The sequence below is a fragment of the Magnolia sinica genome, chromosome 12 (genome assembly GCF_029962835.1).
Source record: "Magnolia sinica isolate HGM2019 chromosome 12, MsV1, whole genome shotgun sequence".
Lineage (NCBI taxonomy): Eukaryota > Viridiplantae > Streptophyta > Magnoliopsida > Magnoliales > Magnoliaceae > Magnolia > Magnolia sinica.
In genome coordinates this window covers 45,890,615-45,908,217 of record NC_080584.1, presented here as the reverse complement: position 1 = coordinate 45,908,217, position 17,603 = coordinate 45,890,615, and the positions used below count along the sequence as shown (strand labels likewise).

At 37.4% G+C, this 17,603-nt stretch overlaps 1 protein-coding gene and 1 non-coding gene across 2 annotated transcripts in view; both read left to right on the top strand.

The window, feature by feature from the left end:
• The first annotated feature begins 508 nt into the window (after window positions 1–508).
• The window catches only part of LOC131221298 (protein DETOXIFICATION 40-like), a 40,898-nt gene continuing 23,803 nt past the window's right edge, over window positions 509–17,603 (top strand). Inside the window, exons 1-3 of the mRNA XM_058216507.1 lie at window positions 509–938; window positions 1,193–1,824; window positions 17,375–17,431. Coding sequence (XP_058072490.1) covers window positions 588–938; window positions 1,193–1,824; window positions 17,375–17,431 — 1,040 coding nt within the window. The 5' untranslated portion in view covers window positions 509–587. The remainder of the gene's footprint in view (window positions 939–1,192; window positions 1,825–17,374; window positions 17,432–17,603) is intronic.
• Window positions 9,989–10,095, top strand: LOC131222082 (small nucleolar RNA R71). Its single transcript, XR_009159789.1, has one exon. It is a non-coding gene; the product is annotated as a small nucleolar RNA R71 (small nucleolar RNA).

Sequence of the window (17,603 nt, the reverse complement as noted above, 5' to 3'; positions counted from 1 at the left end):
CTCTTGATACAAAAAATAAGACAAATCTAAAGATCACGGGAACCACACTTCAAAAAGCAGTGGGGGATTGAACGTGTACCATTGAAATCCTTTTGGGGTCACAGAATTTTCGGATCAATATTATATTTGTTTTTCTTATTCATCTCTGTCTTTTTGACCTTAAGAACGGATTGGATGGAAAATAAACGTTAGAGTGGGCCCTATAAATGATGTTACGCTGAAATCATTATGCGGTTGTGCTAATCCTGGTGTGGTCCATTTGAGATTTGGATTTTAATGCTCTAAAATGATCTGCACAAATGAATGAAGTGGCGTGGATATAATAAATACATCATTTTTGGCCCATTTAGCTATGATCTCCTTTGAACCGTTCGTACAACTCGGAGCTCGAGTGGCGTCGGCGCTCGTCTTCGCACGACACGTACATACATCAGCTATATCACTGGTCTGTGTTACACCAGCAAATCCGCTTCCGTTAGAACCACAGCTTACCTATCTCATCTCTACCAATCGCCAACTAACAAATTCCCTCCCTACCTTCATATAAAACCATTGATATTTCCTTGACACTCTCAGCACTCCACCACATGGATTCTTCATCAGAAAAGCTCCATCAAGCCCTGCTGACTACGAATGACCCACCATCACCTTCATCACCGACATCTCCGTTGTTACTGAACAATGATCACCGACAAAATCATCGGCTTGAAAGCATCCTATCAGACACCCAAGTACCATACCTCAACCGTCTCGGCTCCGCCGCCGTCGTAGAACTAAAGCTCTTGTTCTACCTCGCTGCCCCGGCGGTTACTGTGTACATGATCAATTACGTGATGTCCATGTCCACACAGATCTTCTCTGGCCATCTTGGTAACCTTGAGCTGGCTGCAGCCTCTCTCGGCAACACTGGCATCCAAGTCTTCGCCTATGGCCTTATGGTGCAAAACCCATTTCATTTTTTTCTTCAATGTGTATTTTCCAGTGGTTATCAAAGCACATAAACCTCATTTAGCTCATGAAAATGCTACAACATCAAAGCACATAAACCTCAATTAGCACATGAAAATGCTACAAGATAAGTTATTAGATGCCATTTTAGAATAATGGTACAAAACCCAAGTTACATAAAGTCATGATCTTTAATTTTCTCTGTCGGCCTGAGTCACAACTTTCTTCCATTATTCTTATACAGCTGGGAATGGGAAGTGCGGTCGAGACCCTATGCGGCCAGGCCTATGGAGCCCGCAAGTACAACATGTTAGGCATCTACCTTCAAAGATCGACCATTCTCCTAATGGCCACTGCAGTCCCACTTACCATAATATACATTTTCTCGAAGTCCATTTTAATACTCCTCGGGGAGTCCTCTACGATTGCCTCTGCTGCAGCAATCTTCGTCTATGGCCTCATACCTCAGATATACGCGTACGCTGCCAACTTCCCTATACAGAAGTTTTTGCAAGCTCAGAGTATTATCGCCCCGAGTGCCTATATCTCGACTGGGACACTAGCCATACACCTCCTCTTTAGCTGGCTGGTGGTGTATAAGATCGGCCTTGGGTTGTTCGGTGCGTCCTTTTTATTAAGCCTCTCATGGTGGATCGTGGTTGTTGCCCAGTTCGTGTATATATTAAAGAGTCAGCGGTGCAAGTACACATGGACAGGTTTTTCGCTGCAGGCATTTTCGGGGCTGCCTGAGTTCTTGAAATTGTCTGTGGCATCAGCGGTGATGTTGTGCTTGGAGGCATGGTATTTTCAGATACTGGTGTTGCTGGCCGGGCTGCTGAAGAATTCAGAGCTGGCCTTGGATTCTCTCTCTATATGGTAAGCATCTTTTGTTGTCAGATGTCTTCAATCTGAGTGAGATTAAGGGGGTCTGTTAATGCCGTCGATAGACAACGGATGCCAACGTGAAATCTGAAAAAAATTTAGTTGCTTGCTGGATAGTTTTGAAATTGCTACTCGATGCCATTGAAGGTGGCTTCGATGTCCTTAACTGGTCTTCGATGGTTGTTGATGCCATCGAAGGTCCCATCAATGGCATACGTTCATGATTTGTTTTTAATTCTGTTTGTGATAGTATATATATTGAGTGTAATCAGGATTAGGGCATGCTAACTGAATGTTAAGACATTCCTAAGGTGCTTCGGAGCAAAATTAGGGTTTTAAGAAAGGATTTTGGGGTTGTTTGGTTTGGTAAATCTCAATTTCTTATAATATCGTTTCATAGTGGATTGCTTGTCGCCTTGTGTCATGGCTCCACAAGGGGGTTTTCATGTAAAATTCGTGTTCTTTGCGTGTTTTGTTTACATTCGATTTCATCTTATTTAATTGAATTTAGGTTTGCTTTTACGCCATCCACAACACGTGGTATCAAAATTAACATCGGAGTTTCGAGTTCTAATTTCAAATATGCTAATGAAATGGTTAATGTGAAGTATGAAATGAAAAATTTCATCGGTAGAAATAATTTTGAATTATTGAAGGTCAAGATGAGAAGTATTTTAGTTCAATAAGGATCACAATATGCTCTACTTGGTGTTCACAACCCCAAGTGTAAGGTCGCGACGTACGTAGTAATAATCTCGGTAAGACCGAGGTCGAATCCACATGGACTAATCTTGTGTGTATTCTGAAAGCAAATAAAAGTAGAATTAGAGAAAGATGTGAATTTAATATGAAATTCTAGAGAGAGTAATTGTGAATAAAGTAATTAAAACTTAAGAATTCAAAGGTGGGAACTAAGGTTTCCAGGGATCCACTTGCAGCTATCAGGATGTTTCCTTATTTGATTCAAGAAACACAATTGGAATTGAAGTCCTATCTTATCCAATTGAAAGGTATATCAATAAGATCAGATGTGAACTTAATTTTGTTGACCTAATTCTCAATGGATGAGAGTTGTAAGGATTGGAAGTGATTCCATCATCTGACCATGCTCATGAGATGATGGCAAACAACAAGATATACCAATCCCATAATCAAACATAGGAGGATTGTGAAGATTAGAAGAGATTCCATCATCCAGCCGTGCCCAAGGGATGATGGTGGACAACAAGATTTACAAACTTTAAAATCTTAAAGGATGAAAAGAAGATACTTAAAGCTATTGCAGATCTATTGTAATTTGAGTCACAACAAACCATTAAAAACTAAAAGTATTTCTTAAATATCAAATTAAAATCAAAGAGGTTCAACAAGAACAAGAACCAAATAAGAAAAACATCTCAATCACACTACAAGCTTCACCCCTTAGCCCTAGATAAGAGATTTAGCCAACCATAGACATGATTGGATTTAAAATCCTAGAAGAAAACATTAAAACTAAGAAGAAAGGAAGAAAGAACTCTTGGATGACGGCTCCACCCCTTTGCTCTGCTCCTTCAAACCCTAGATATCCTAAAAATCGCTTAGAAACTCATATTTATAGCCTTCACCGCATAAAATCGTAAAATCACCTCAAATTTACGCAGCCCATGTAACTTTGCATAACTCGTTCGATGTTATCGAACGTCAGTCGAATTCCGAAAGTAGCGCCTTTAAGCACCACGTAAGTTCTTGTGTCATCGAACCTTCCTTTGATGTCATCGAGAAGTCCTTCAATGCCATCGAAGGGTCTTCGATTCATTGATAAAGTATCCAAAACAGTCCAGCGAGTTGGTTTAATTTCTTTGATAAATTCGATGCCATCGAATAAGCTTTGATGTTATCGAGCATCTTCTTGAAGTCATCAAACATGACTTCGATTCATCGAGAATTGCATCCAATATGTCCAACAACCAACTTGATTTTCTTGTGAAAATTCGATGTCATCGAAATGTGTACGATGTCATTGAGCCAGGGCTTTGACATCATCGAACAGTGATCAATAACACAGATTGTGAAGTGAATTTCAACATTTTGTTCTTCTGACTTCTTTCCTTCTCCACTTGGTTTTCTTAGATCTTGGGGTCTTGAAATCTTCAATCTTGGTCTCCAAAGATCTTTTCTTTGCTTTGAAAATTCTTGATGCTTAAATCCATGCTTTTAGCATTCTTTTCAATCCAAGCTCTTAAACTCACCTTACAACACAAACATATATAAAATATACCATTAAGCCTTATAATGTTCATAAAACCAAGATATAAATGAAGAAAAATATGCAATATTTGAGTCTCAATACACTTCCCAACCAGCATTTTGCCAGTCTTGAGCAAAAATATGCGTAGAATAAGCTTCCATCTTCAAATTTCAAAACCTTTTTCAAAAAACAATCTTTTGTGCAATCGAGTATGAATGAGTAGAGTTAAGACAAGAAAGTGAGATTTTGAAATCGTAGAGACGAATCACATAAGCAATCAATCAAATAGGTTCATTATCAGTTTTAAAACCATAAATTCATGTATCAAGTGTTTTCAATGTGCTTGGTGAATATCAACTTACTTCTCACGAGAACACTTATCATTTTATAATGTTAGCCATGTTCATCACTTTAAGATTGGTTGAAAATTCAAGTACTGATTCCGAACTTATCCTCTTTTTCCTTCTTTTTACAGTTTTTGATTTTATATCGATGATTATTTATTCTCTCTCTCTTTCTTATTTAAAAAAAAACATTACATCCTTTTTAGAGACCTTTTTCATTCTCCTCAGAGGTGTTGTCGTTCTTCATTATTTTCATTATTCATGACCTTTTTGTCGATCTCTTATAACTGGTTTTTCATCTTTTAGGGTGGATAAAATTCTCCAGACTCAATTATCAACATCTATTAATGATTCACATGCTACCAATCAGAAATCCTAGGATATCCCAAGGAAGCAAATTGAATATGTTTTGTGATTGAGATTATCATGATATACAAACTTCTTCTTAATCATTCAAGAACCTAAGGTGATAGGCTACTTAGTTGATCAAACTCCGATAATTCAAAATTCACTTCCTATCTTATCATCTTACTCAAAGCATTCTTAAATACCCAAATTATCAATTTCCAAATAAGTTTTATCTTGAAAAATTAAAAAAATTCCACAATTTTTTACTCAGAAACTAAGAAAGTACTGATTAGTTTACCTAATCTACACTCCCCAACCTAAAATCTATATTATCCTCAATGTAAAAGAAATAATCTTGCAATGGAAAAGAGGCAACCAAAAGAAATGAGAAGTGATGGAAAGGTAGTACCTGAAAAAGGAATGTTGAGGCTTTTTTTAAGGATCTCAATGTGAAGATGGGTTAGCCAAAATATGAAACAAACGGAAAGCAAACTATCCTAATCCTAAATTCTATGAAAGTAATAAACCTAACGACACCTCCATCAGACTAGGAGGTCAATCTTGGTAAATAGGATTAATCAGAGGTATGGACATATTCTCTCAATCAAATTTCTCAAAAAATGGCTTTAAACGATGTCCATTCACTTTAAAAGCATTACCATTGTTTGGGTTCTTTATCTCAACGGTCTCATGAGGATAGACATTCGTAATAGTGAAAGGGCCAGTTCAACGAGATCAAAGTTTACTTGGAAAAAGATGTAACCGGGAGTTAAAGAGAAGGGCTTTTTGACCTGGTGTGAATGATTTCTGAAGAATATGTTGGTCATAAAACACCTTCATCTTGTCTTTATAAATTCTCGAGTTATCATATGCATATTTTGAATTTTCTCGAGTTCATTTAATTGAAGTTTGTGTAGCAAGCTAGCATTTTTTAGGTTAAAGTTCAGGTTCTTGGCAGCCTAGTAGGCTCTATGTTCGAACTTTACTGGCAAGTGGTAAGCATTCCCATAGACGAGTCTAAAGGGATACATTCTAATGGGAGTCTTAAAAGCTGTATAATAAGCCCATAAAGCATCGGTCAATCAGATTGACCAATCTTTGCGATCCGGGTTAACCGTCTTTTCCAAGGTGTGTTTAATTTTTCTGTTGAAAATCTCAGCTTGCCCACTTGTTTTTGAGTGGTATGAAGTGCTCACCTTATGAGAGATGCCATATTTCTTCATTTAATTTGTGAATAACCTATTACAGAAATGTGAACCTCCATCACTAATGATGACTCGAGGCATTTCGAACCATGAAAGGATGCTCTCTTTTAAAAATTTAATGACCGTTTGATGGTCATTGTTCCAGCATAGGATTGCTTTGACCCATTTAGTGATATAGTCTACTGCTAGCAATATGTACAAATTCCCAAAGGATTGGGGAATGGTCCTATGAAATTGATGCCCTAGTAATCAAATGCTTCAATGATCAAAATGAGGTTTAGAGGCATTATATTTTGATGGGACAATGCTCCTAACTTTTGACAATGCTCACAAGCTTTACAAAACTCATGAGTGTCCATAAACATAGTGGGCTAATAGAAGCTACACTGCAGAATCTTGGCCGTGGTCTTTTTAGCAGAAAAGTGACTACCACAGGCTTGAGAATGACAAAAGGAGATGACAGTTTAGTGTTCATTTTCTGGCACACATATCCTTAGAATCTGGTCTGGGTAATATTTAAATAAATATGGATCATCCCAAAAGAATTTGCATACCTCAGCGAAGAATTTCTTCTTATCTTGCGCAGTTCAATGTGTTGGTGTGAAACCTGTGATAAGATAATTAACAATATCAGCAAACCAAGGTAATTAAGAGAGTTTAAATAGTTGTTCGTCAGAGAACATGTCGCTTATGGGTGCCATCTCAAGGTAATCAGGCAAATCAAGTCGTGAAAGATGATCAGCCACTACATTCTCTACTCCCTTCTTTACTTTTATTTTCAAATCAAATTTGTAGAGTAGGAGGATCCATCTTGTCAGGCGGGGCTTAACATCATTCTCTGAAAGAAGATACTTGAGTGTCGCATGATTAGTATAGATAATGATCTTAGATCCAATCAAGTAGGACCTAAATTTGTCCAGAGCAAATACTACGGCTAAGAGTTCCTTCTTCATAGTAGAGTAATTCACTTGGGTAGGATTTAGAGTTTTACTTGCATAATGAATAATGTAGGGCTTCTTCTCTTTTCTCTGGCCTAACACCGCCCCAATAGCATAGTCAGACACATCACACATTATTTCAAAAGGAATGCTCCAATCTGGTGGCTGCATGATAGGTGTGGTAGTTAGCATGCCTTTGAGCTTAGAGAAAACTTCTTGGCATTGCTCGGTTCACTCATATGGTACATCCTTTTGAAGTAGATTGCATAAAGAACGAGAGAGGTGACTAAGTCCTTTATGAATTTTCTATAAAATTCAGCATGTCCTAAGAAGGATCGCACATCTCGTATGCTCAATTTCCTTGGACGAGATGATATGTCCAAGCACAATTCCCCTGCAAACCATGAAATAATACTTCTCCCAATTTAGTACTAAATTCTTTTCCTCACATTGCTTCAGCACATCTTTCAAATTATTTAAACATTCGCTGAAGAATGGGCCAAAAATAGATAAGTCATCCTTGAAGACCTTTAAATATTGCCTTGCTATATCAGGGAAAATACTCAACATGCATCGCTGAAAAGTGGCTGGAGCATTACATAGTCCGAATGACATCCTTTGGTAAACAAATGTGCTAAAGGGGCATGTGAATGTGGTCTTTTTCTGATATTCAAGGGCTATCTCTATCTGATTATAGCCCGAATATCCATCAAGGAAACAATAGTAAGAGTGACCAGCTAACATTTCTAAAATTTGGTCAATAAAGGGCAAAGGAAAGTGGTCCTTCCTCGTGACGATATTCAATTTTCTATAGTTAATGTACATTCTCCAACTAGTAGTGACTCTTATTGACACGAGTTCATTGTTGACATTGGCTACAATGGTGATTTCAGACTTCTTAGGAACCACCTGAGTTGGACTCACCCATTGACTATCTGATATAGGGTATATGATACCCATATCTAATGGCTTAAGAACCTCGGCCTTAACCACTTCCTTTGTGTTTGGATTTAATATAAGTTATGGTTGTCGAGAGTTCTTCTCATTATCCTCGAGATGAATGCAATGAGTACAAATTAAAGGATCGATTCCCTCAAGGTCTGCAATCGACCATCCAAAGGCTCCTTTATGCTCAATGAGAGTAGCGATGAGCATACTCTCTTGTTCTTGCTCAAGGTTGGAAGAAATCACCACTGGGTATGTCTCATTTTGACCTAAATAGACATATTTCATATCAGTGGGCAAATGTTTTAGGTCAAGCTTTGGTGCTTTGAAATTAGATGGCAGATGCACTACATTATTTCGGGGTAATTTCTAAAATTGTGGCCTCCATCGGTTAACTTCAAGTATCGGCATAGTATCGTGCAAGGCATCCATCTCCTTAATCATATCATCATTTACATTAGGGGAGTAGGCTAAGCACGTCTCTAGAGGGTCAAGTATAGAGTCAGGAGTGTTCTATCTTCCATGAAAGAATTGATCATGTTAATATCGTGGGAGTCATCATCATCCTCTGACTGTTTGCCCATATTAAAAAATATATTCAACTCTAATGTCGTATTATTCCCAAAAGATAACCTCATGACCCTATTCCTACAATTAATGATTACATTTGATGTAGCAAGGAATGGACAACGCAGTATGATAAGGATTTGAGTGCTCACATCCTTGATGGGTTGAGTTTCCAGGACAATAAAATCTATCGGATAGTAGAATTTGTCAACCTAGACCAACACATCTTCTATTATCCCTCTCGGTACACGAACTGAGTGATCGACAAGTTGTAAGGTGATCTTGGTGGGTTTTAATTCACCTAGACCTAGTTGTTCGTAAACCGAGTAAGGAATCAGATTTACGCTCTCTCCTAAATCAAGAAGTGTATGGTCAATCCGGAAGTTGCCAATTACGCAAGCGATGGTTGGGCTACCGGGATCCTTGTATTTTTGTGGCACATCTTGCTTTAGGATGACAATCATGTTTTTGTCAAAAAGATCTTCTTTTGTATGTTTTGCCTTTTTTTGGTAGTGCATAGATCGTTCAGAAATTTGGCATATGAAGGAATTTGTTTAACGACATCCAGTAGAGGGATGTTGACCTTCACTTGCTTAAGCACCTTTTAAATATCCTGAGAGTTCAACAGTGATTTTAGTGCAACAAACCATTGGGAAAATGGAGCAACTGGCTTGCCTTGAGGTTCCGGTTCTAAATCTTGTGGAGTAGTACTACATCTATCATTGTTGTCCTCTTTCGGGTTCTTAGGCTTTTCAGCCCTAACCGGAATGGTTTTGTCAGTGGTTTTCCTACTTCTAAGAGTGGTGATAGATTTGGCTTGCTCCATTTAATTTGAAGAGCTTGAGTTACTAACTTCATATTGTAGCTTAGGATTGGGAGAGGTTGGGCTGGAAGTACCCCTTTCCTCTCCAACCGTCAAGTGTGACTCAATTCGTTGCATAGCCTTGGTAAGATCTTGAAAGGCTTTTAGCGTGCCTTGATTAAAAAGCTCTTGATTTTGAATGTGTTTCAAAACCAGATCCTCTTGAGGTTTCTTTTGATCTAAAAACTGGTTAAGAATCCCTTGAGGTGTAGCAGTTTGCCCATTCCTCCAACTGAAGTTTGGATGGTTTCTCCAGCTAGAGTTATATGTGTTGGAGGTAGTTCCTTTGAAAGGCCTCTGGTAGTTATTTACGGCATTCGACTGCTCATTCAATATTTCTTGAAAGGCAGGTATTGTTGGACAATTTTTAGTTGTATGAACGTTGTAAGCACGAATACCGTAAACAGATTCCTTAGCCTTATCCTTCTTAAGTTTAATGGCCTCGAGTTTCCTTGTGAGGCTTGTCACTTTAACACTTATATCATCTTCTTCTCTCAGAGCATACATTCCACCCCTCCTTTGTTTGAATTGGCTTAGAAGTGGTATTGGGTCTAGGGGAGATGTCACATGATTGTGTGTTTTCAGTAAGCTTGTCAAAATATCCCCACACATCATTGACATCTTTGCTTATGAACTCCTCATTGCACATTGTCTCGACCATTTGACGCATGGAAAATGTCAATCCGTCATAAAAAAAACTTGTTATGCGCCATGTTTCAAAACCATATTGTGGACATGAACTGACAAGATCCTTGAACCGCTCCTAACATTAGAAGAATGTTTCATCTTCCTTTTAGGCGAAGTTCATAATTGACTTTCTGAGGCTGTTCATTTCGTAATATGGAAAGAATTCCTTTATAAACTCCTTTGTCATGTCGTTCCATCTACAAATGGATCGTGGACATAGTGAATGTAACCACGTCTTAGCTTTTTCTTTTAAGGAGAAAAGAAAGAGTTTCAACCTGACCGTGTCCTTAGACACGTTAGGAAAGTATAAAGTGGCTATGATCTTATTAAACTCTTTTAGGTGTAAATATGGACTTTCAGATTCAAGTCCATGGAACTTTGGAAGGAGTTGGATCACCCTGGCTTGATATCCATGTTTCCTATATTTCGTGGAAAAACCATATAATACGGTGTGCTCACCCCCACCGGTTGTAAATAATCTTATAAAGTACGATGCGGGGGTGCTTGATGCACCTCATTTTCATCCTAAATTTCCTCAACGCGAGATTGAGGAGGATTTGACATTTGATTGGCCAGTTGATTTGCAGTCATAACTTTAGTTAACTCTGAGGATCTCAAATGGTGTCTAATCTGGTGATGGATAGACAACCCTTCAACTAATCCTCCTTCACTTAAGAGACATTGAGTGTTATCATGGACCCACTTGGGCATGAAACACTCTCATCTCTCAATGTTAGAATTTAACCTAAACCTAAAATAGAAAGAAACCTAAAGCAATAAGAAATTTAGAAATAGAAAGAGAGAGAATCAGAAAAAAGTTACCAAATTAGAAGTTTTTATATTAAGATCCTGCAAAACAGAAAAGCAAGTTAGTTTTTAAAAACAAATTAAGAAAGTTTCTAACCCAGAAATAGAAAGATAAGTTACTTTATAAAAAAAGCTCAAAAAAATATTAACCTAAAAATAGAAAGTAAATAAACCCTAATCTTAACCTAATTCTAAAACTAGTTGATCTCAAAAAAATGCAACCGTTAATCCTCAGCATCGGTGCAAAAAACTTGTTCACAACCCCAAGTGTAGGGTCGCGATGTAGTAATAATCTCGGTAAGGCTGAGGTCGAATCCACAGAGACTAATCTTGTGTGTAGTCTGAAAGCAACTAGAAGTAGAACTAGAGAAAGATGTAAATCTAAATCTGAAATTATAGAGAGAGTAATTATGAATAAAGTAATTAAAACTTAAGACTTTAAAGGTGGGAACTAGGGTTTCCAGGGATCCCACTTGCAGCTATCAAGATGTTTACTTATTTGACTCAAGGAACATAATTGGAATTGGAGTCCTATCTTATCTAATTGGAAGGTATATCAATAAGATCAAATGTAAACTTCCATTGACCTAATTCTCAATGGATGAGAGTTGTGAGGGTTGGAAGTGATTCCATCATCTGACCATGCCTAGGAGACGATGGCAAACAATAGGATGTACCAATCCCACAATCAAACATAGGAGGATTGTGAAGATTAGAAGAGATTCCATCATCCAACTATGCCCAAGGGACGACGGTGGACAACAAGATTTACTAACATTACAATCTCAAAGCATGAAAAGAAGATACTCAAAGCTATTGCAGATATATTGTAATTTGAGTTACAACAAACCATTAAAAACTAAAAGTATTCCTTAAATATCAAATTAGAATCAAAGAGGCTCAACAAGAACAAGAACCAAATAAGAAAACCATCCCAATCGCGCTACAAGCTTCACCCCTTAACCCTAGCTAAGGGATTTAGCCAACCATAGACATGATTGGATTCAAAACCTTAGAAGAAAATATTAAAAACTAAGAAGAAAGGAAGAAAGAACTTTTGGATGACGGCTCCACCCCTTTACTTTGCTTCTCCAAACCCTAGATATCCTAGAAATCACATAGAAACCCATATTTATAGCCTTCATCGCATAAAATTGAAAAACCGCTCAAATTTATATAATCCGCGTAACTCTGCGTAACTCGTTCGATGTCATCGAATGTCAGTCAAATTCTAGAAGTTGCGCCTTTACGCACTGCGTAAGTTCTCGTGTTATCGAAAAGTCCTTCGATGCAGTATCCAAAACAGTCCAGTGAGTTGCTTTAATTTCTTCAATAAATGCGATGCCATCGAACAGACTTCGATGTCATAGAGCATCTTCTTCAAGTCATCGAACATGACTTCCATTCATGGAGAATTACATTCGATATGTCCAGCAACTAACTTGATTTTCTTGTGAAAATTCAATGTCAATGAGATGTGTTCGCGATGTCATCAAACCGGGGCTTCGATGTCCTCGAACAGTGGTCGACGATACAGATTGTGAAGTGAATTTCAACATTTTGTTCTTCTGACTTCTTTCCTTATCCACTTGGTTTTCTTGGATATCGGGGTCTTGAAATCTTCAATCTTGGTCTCCAAAGATTCGTTCTTTGCTTTGGTAATTCTTGATCTTTAAATCCATACTTTTAGCATTCTTTTCAATCCAAGCTCTTAAACTCACTTTGCAATACAAGCATGTATAAAATATACCATTAAGCCTTATCATGTTCATGAAACCAAGATAAAAATGGAGAAAAATATACAATATTTGAGTCTCAACACTTGGTAAGGCGAAGTGTCCTGTATTTATGAGTGATGAAGAGTGGGATGAACTTGATGGGAGGGCTACGACTTCGTTCCAATTGTGTGTAGTGGACAACATTCTCTACAACGTCTTAGATTAAAAAACCGCCACAGGGATATGGACGAAACTAAACAGTTTGTTCATGAAGACATTTTTGGGTAGTCGTCTATATCTTAAGAAATAGTTTTATAATCTTAAGATGACAGATAGTTCTGATATCAATGAACACATTAGCACTTTCAACTAATTATTGTATAAACTAATGAATGCAGAAATTAAGATTGAAGAGGAAGATTAAGCCTTAATTCTTTTGAATCTTCTTCTATCATCTTTCTAGAATCAGGTAGATACGCTTATCTACAGTAGGGATACCATCGATGTCGAGACTGTCATCTCAACCCTTCATGAGAAATAGTTGAGAAAGAATAATAGTGATGAGAATAATTCTACAGATGCATTGGTTATAAGGGGAAGAAATTTTAAATGGGAGGATGAAAATTCTCAGTCTAGATCCAAATCGAAAGGGAATGGAAAAATGAAGTGTTGTAATTGTGGAATGAGAGGGCACATGAAGAAGGATTGTTGAAATCCAAAGGTACGGAAGGGAGAGAAGTTTGATAACATGATGAAGAAAGCCAATGTAGTGGAATCCATCGAGGAAGTTGATGGTGGGAATATTCTAATCGTATCCAAATCTGGGTATCTCAGCAAAAGTAGGTTTTGAATACAGGGGTCTCATACCACATGACTTTTCAGTGAGATTGGTTCATCGGTTACGATGAGTGTGATGGTGGATAAATGTTTATGTGTAATGACATTGCCTATAAGGTTGTTGGTATTGGTTCGATGCGCATCAAGATATTTGATGGGGTGGAGCATATCTTGATAGAGGTGAGATACATTCCGAACCTCAGGAATAACCTGATCTTTCTTGGGGCAAGATCACAACAGAGCGGTAACCTTTATAAGTTGATAGAGAATATCATATCAGGTGGAGCTGTAACATCTACAGCAGAGTCCATATTGGCACGTTCGTGACATGCCCATCTAGGACATATGTGCAAGCGTGCTATGATGGTAATTTATGATCATTCTATGATTCCTGTATTTAAAAGTGTTAATTTTTATATATGTGAGCATTGCATATATGGTAAACAATCATGACTAAATTTTAAGACTGAAAAGTATGTTTGTAAGGTTGTACTAGAGTATGTGCATTCATATGTATGGAATCTATCGTCTGTTATTTCTTCTAAGGAGTCATTTTTTTTCTTGTCTCAATCATATATGACTACTCCAAGAAAGCGTTTGTTTATTTCCTGTAAAATAAATCTGATGTATTCATCACATTCAAAATGTGGAAGGTAATGATTGAGAAACAAACATGGAAGAAATTGAAGGATCTACGGACATAAAATGAAGGTGAATTCACTTAAAAGGAATTCAACAAATTTTGTAAAGATGAGGGGATTACAAGGCACAATACAATGAGGCACACACCTAAATAGAATGGTGCAACTAAACGAATAAATTAGATTTTCTTAGAATGACCCCGAAGCATGTTGAGTAATGTTAGATTGGGCAATGCGTTATGGACTGATGTCATTAACATGACTTATTACTTGGTGAATCAATTCATATGTACACTAATAGACTGTAAGATTCTAAAAGAAGTGTGAAGTGGTTATGATGTTGATTACTCATAGTTTTGAGTTTTTTCTTGTGATGCTTACTCTCATGTACTTTTAGTTGAGAGATAAGTTAGACCAAAGAACGAATAAGTGTACTTTTGTGGTATATGGTAATGGACTAAATGGATATAAGTTTTATAACTAGGTCACTTAAAAATCATAATTAGTCAAGATGTGAGGTTTGATGAAGATTATGTATTTTGTAAGGAAGAACTCAAGGAACTGGAGAAATCAATGGTCATTATGTTGAGATTGAAAAAGTTTATACACATGTATAGCTTGAGCTATCGGTAGAGGTACAAGAGCAGGTGAAGCAGCCACCTCTCAGAAGGAATCCACCGAGAGACCGTAGATTACCACTTAGATACAGAGATAACTCGAATATTGCATTCACCCTCATTATGAATGAGGGGGATCCATTTCCTTTCAAGAAGTACTGGATGACATAGATGTTGAGAAGTGGATAGTGGTCATGCATAATGAGATGGACTCTCTATATAAAAATGAAACATGAGAGTTATTGGAGCTTCCTGTGAGACTTAAAGCGATCGATTGCAAGTGGATTTATGAGAAAAACTAAAATAGATACAAAGAGAGATTGGTTATGAAAGGGTGTATGCAGAAAGAGGATGTCGACTTCAGTGATTTTTTTGCTAGTGGTCAAGTAGGTGTCTATCAGATTTGTGTTGGTGCTAGTTGCCCGATATAACCTAGAAGTAGAATAGATGAATGTGAATATTATTTTCCTACATGGAGAGTTAGAAGAGCAGGTTTACATGAAGTAACCAAAGGGTTCAAAGTAAAGGGGTCAAAGAATAAAGTTTGCAAGCTGTTGAGGTTGTTATACAGCCTGAAAAGTCGCCTAGGCAGTAGTACAAAAGGTTTGATACTTTCATAATGGGTTAACGATTTACCAGAAGTGAATATAATCATTGTGTCTATTACAAGATACTGAATGATGGATGGTTCATTGTACTGGTATTGTACGTAAACGACATACTTATTTCTAACCATAACATGTTGAGATCAACACGTTGAAGACTCAATTGTGAGGGATATTCCAAATGAAAGATCTGTGGGTTGTAAAGAAGATTCTTGGCATAAATATTCATATAGATAAACAAATGAGCAGTCTATGGTTATATAGGCAGAATACCTTGAGGAGGTATTTGTTAAGTTCAGTATGAACAAGGCAGAACTGGTTAACACACCACATGCTTATCACTTTAGGTTTTCTTCTGAACGATATCCTACTACAGATGAACGAAAGAAAATGACTTCTAGTGTGCCTTATTCGAGTGCCATTGGTAGTTTGATGTATGTCATGGTCTTTACGAGACAGAATATTTCACATGTAGTGAGTGTTGTGAGCAGATATATAGCTAACCCTGATAGTAAACACCGAGAAGTAGTGAAATGACCACTTCAGTGTATACGAGGTACAATGGACTATGTCTTGACATTTGAAAAGTTAGATGATAAATTAGTAGATTATGGATGCTGATTATGTAGGAAATATGGATAATAGAAGGTTGACTTCTGGCTACTCGTTTATGTTAGCGGGTGGGGCGATCACTTGAGTGTGGAAGCTTTAGTCTGTCATTAATTTTTTCACAGCCGAAGCTGAGTATATGGTCGTGAAGGAGACATTCAAAAAAGACGTTTAGTTGAGATGAATGATAAATTAGTTTGGGCTTTAGCAGGAGGCTGTGCCAGTAAACTGTGATAACAAAAGAGCAATTCATTTAGTGAAGATTTCGGTAGCAACAAAAGCACAATTAATTCAGGTGGGTCCCATCGCTTATATCGAATAAAAATAGTCCAGTCTATTCATCAGCTGGGCAGAAGTGTATATAAAACGAATGGGCCGCTAAGACAATATATGGCATGATTTTTAGGTCAAGGTGTTTAGATGGTAGTCCTCACCTACGGAATGTCCCAGATGTTCAACGTTCGTGCAAGAATCAGACATTTTCAGGGTGTATATGTGCTACTACATTGATCAGGAACAGTACCGATCGAAACTTCATCATGTGCTTTATATTAAACGGGCCTCATGGAAGGCAAGCCCTGCATCATCCGGGGCCTTGTTTGCACTATTGGATGGCTCATGTTTAAAAGATTTGGCTCATTCATTAGATAGTGCATGCTATGGACATGCAATATACCTAAAATAAGGATTGTACGCCTATCTAACGAGACATGTTCATTGATTTTGGATGGTTGCACGTTTTCTTCTTACTGCAAAATTTATTGGGAAAGAGTTGTCTGCTTTGATCAGTGGACAAACATTAACTTAATTTGGTTGAGAAATTGTTCACAATTGAAACAAAAACGTGTGGCCCGGATTTCCAACGTGTGCACCAGCGAATTTTGAGTATGTCACATGGTATATATGGTGGAGTAAGGAAGATATATATATATATATATATATATATATATATATATATATATATATATATATATATATATATATATATAGAGAGAGAGAGAGAGAGAGAGAGAGAGAGAGAGAGAGAGAGAGAGAGAGAGGTATACCTGGGCAATGAGGTGCACTTTCAATTACATGAGGCAAATCGAAATTCGAACCACGTATGTGTTTTCCTTAACATGGATCTCTCGATTCTCCAGTCCACCTAAATGCTAATATGAACTGATGCAATGGATATAAAAAGCAAATATTACATGGTGACCAACATAAGCCACGTAAGGCTTTTTTGACCTGGTCTCTTTAGGCCCTTTGTGCATCTGCTCAGGAAGAAGAGAGGTTTTAGGGTTACAGGGAGGTTGAGTTACGCATATATATTACAAGAAGTGAAAGGAAGCAGGTGAAAATCTTGATCCTTCTCTACACAGTAGCTATATTTTTATGACAAATTTACCCTCTTTTGACCAATGTTGCTAGGATTAATTGTGGGGATAAAAATGTCCAAAGCTATTCGTGTATATATAAAGATGATAGGCATTGCTGTTATATAGTAGTTTTCATTGTCACTGCTTTTACTGTTGACATACATTACTATCTAAACATGTTCACAACCGTGGCTTAAAAGAGATGAATGATATTTTGGTGCAGCCTGACAATCAACGGCTGGGTTTTTATGATTTCCGTTGGATTCAATGCAGCTGCAAGGTGAGTTATCTCCTCTTTAACCTTTTATGCAAAAGTAACATTAGACTTCCCTGCAAAAATGTTAGTGACTCTTCAACCATACACGTTGAAGTCCAGACCATCCAAATCACTTAAACGGTTTAGTGAGTATAACCGTCCGATCAATTCCACTTTTGGGTTGACTTTGACAAAT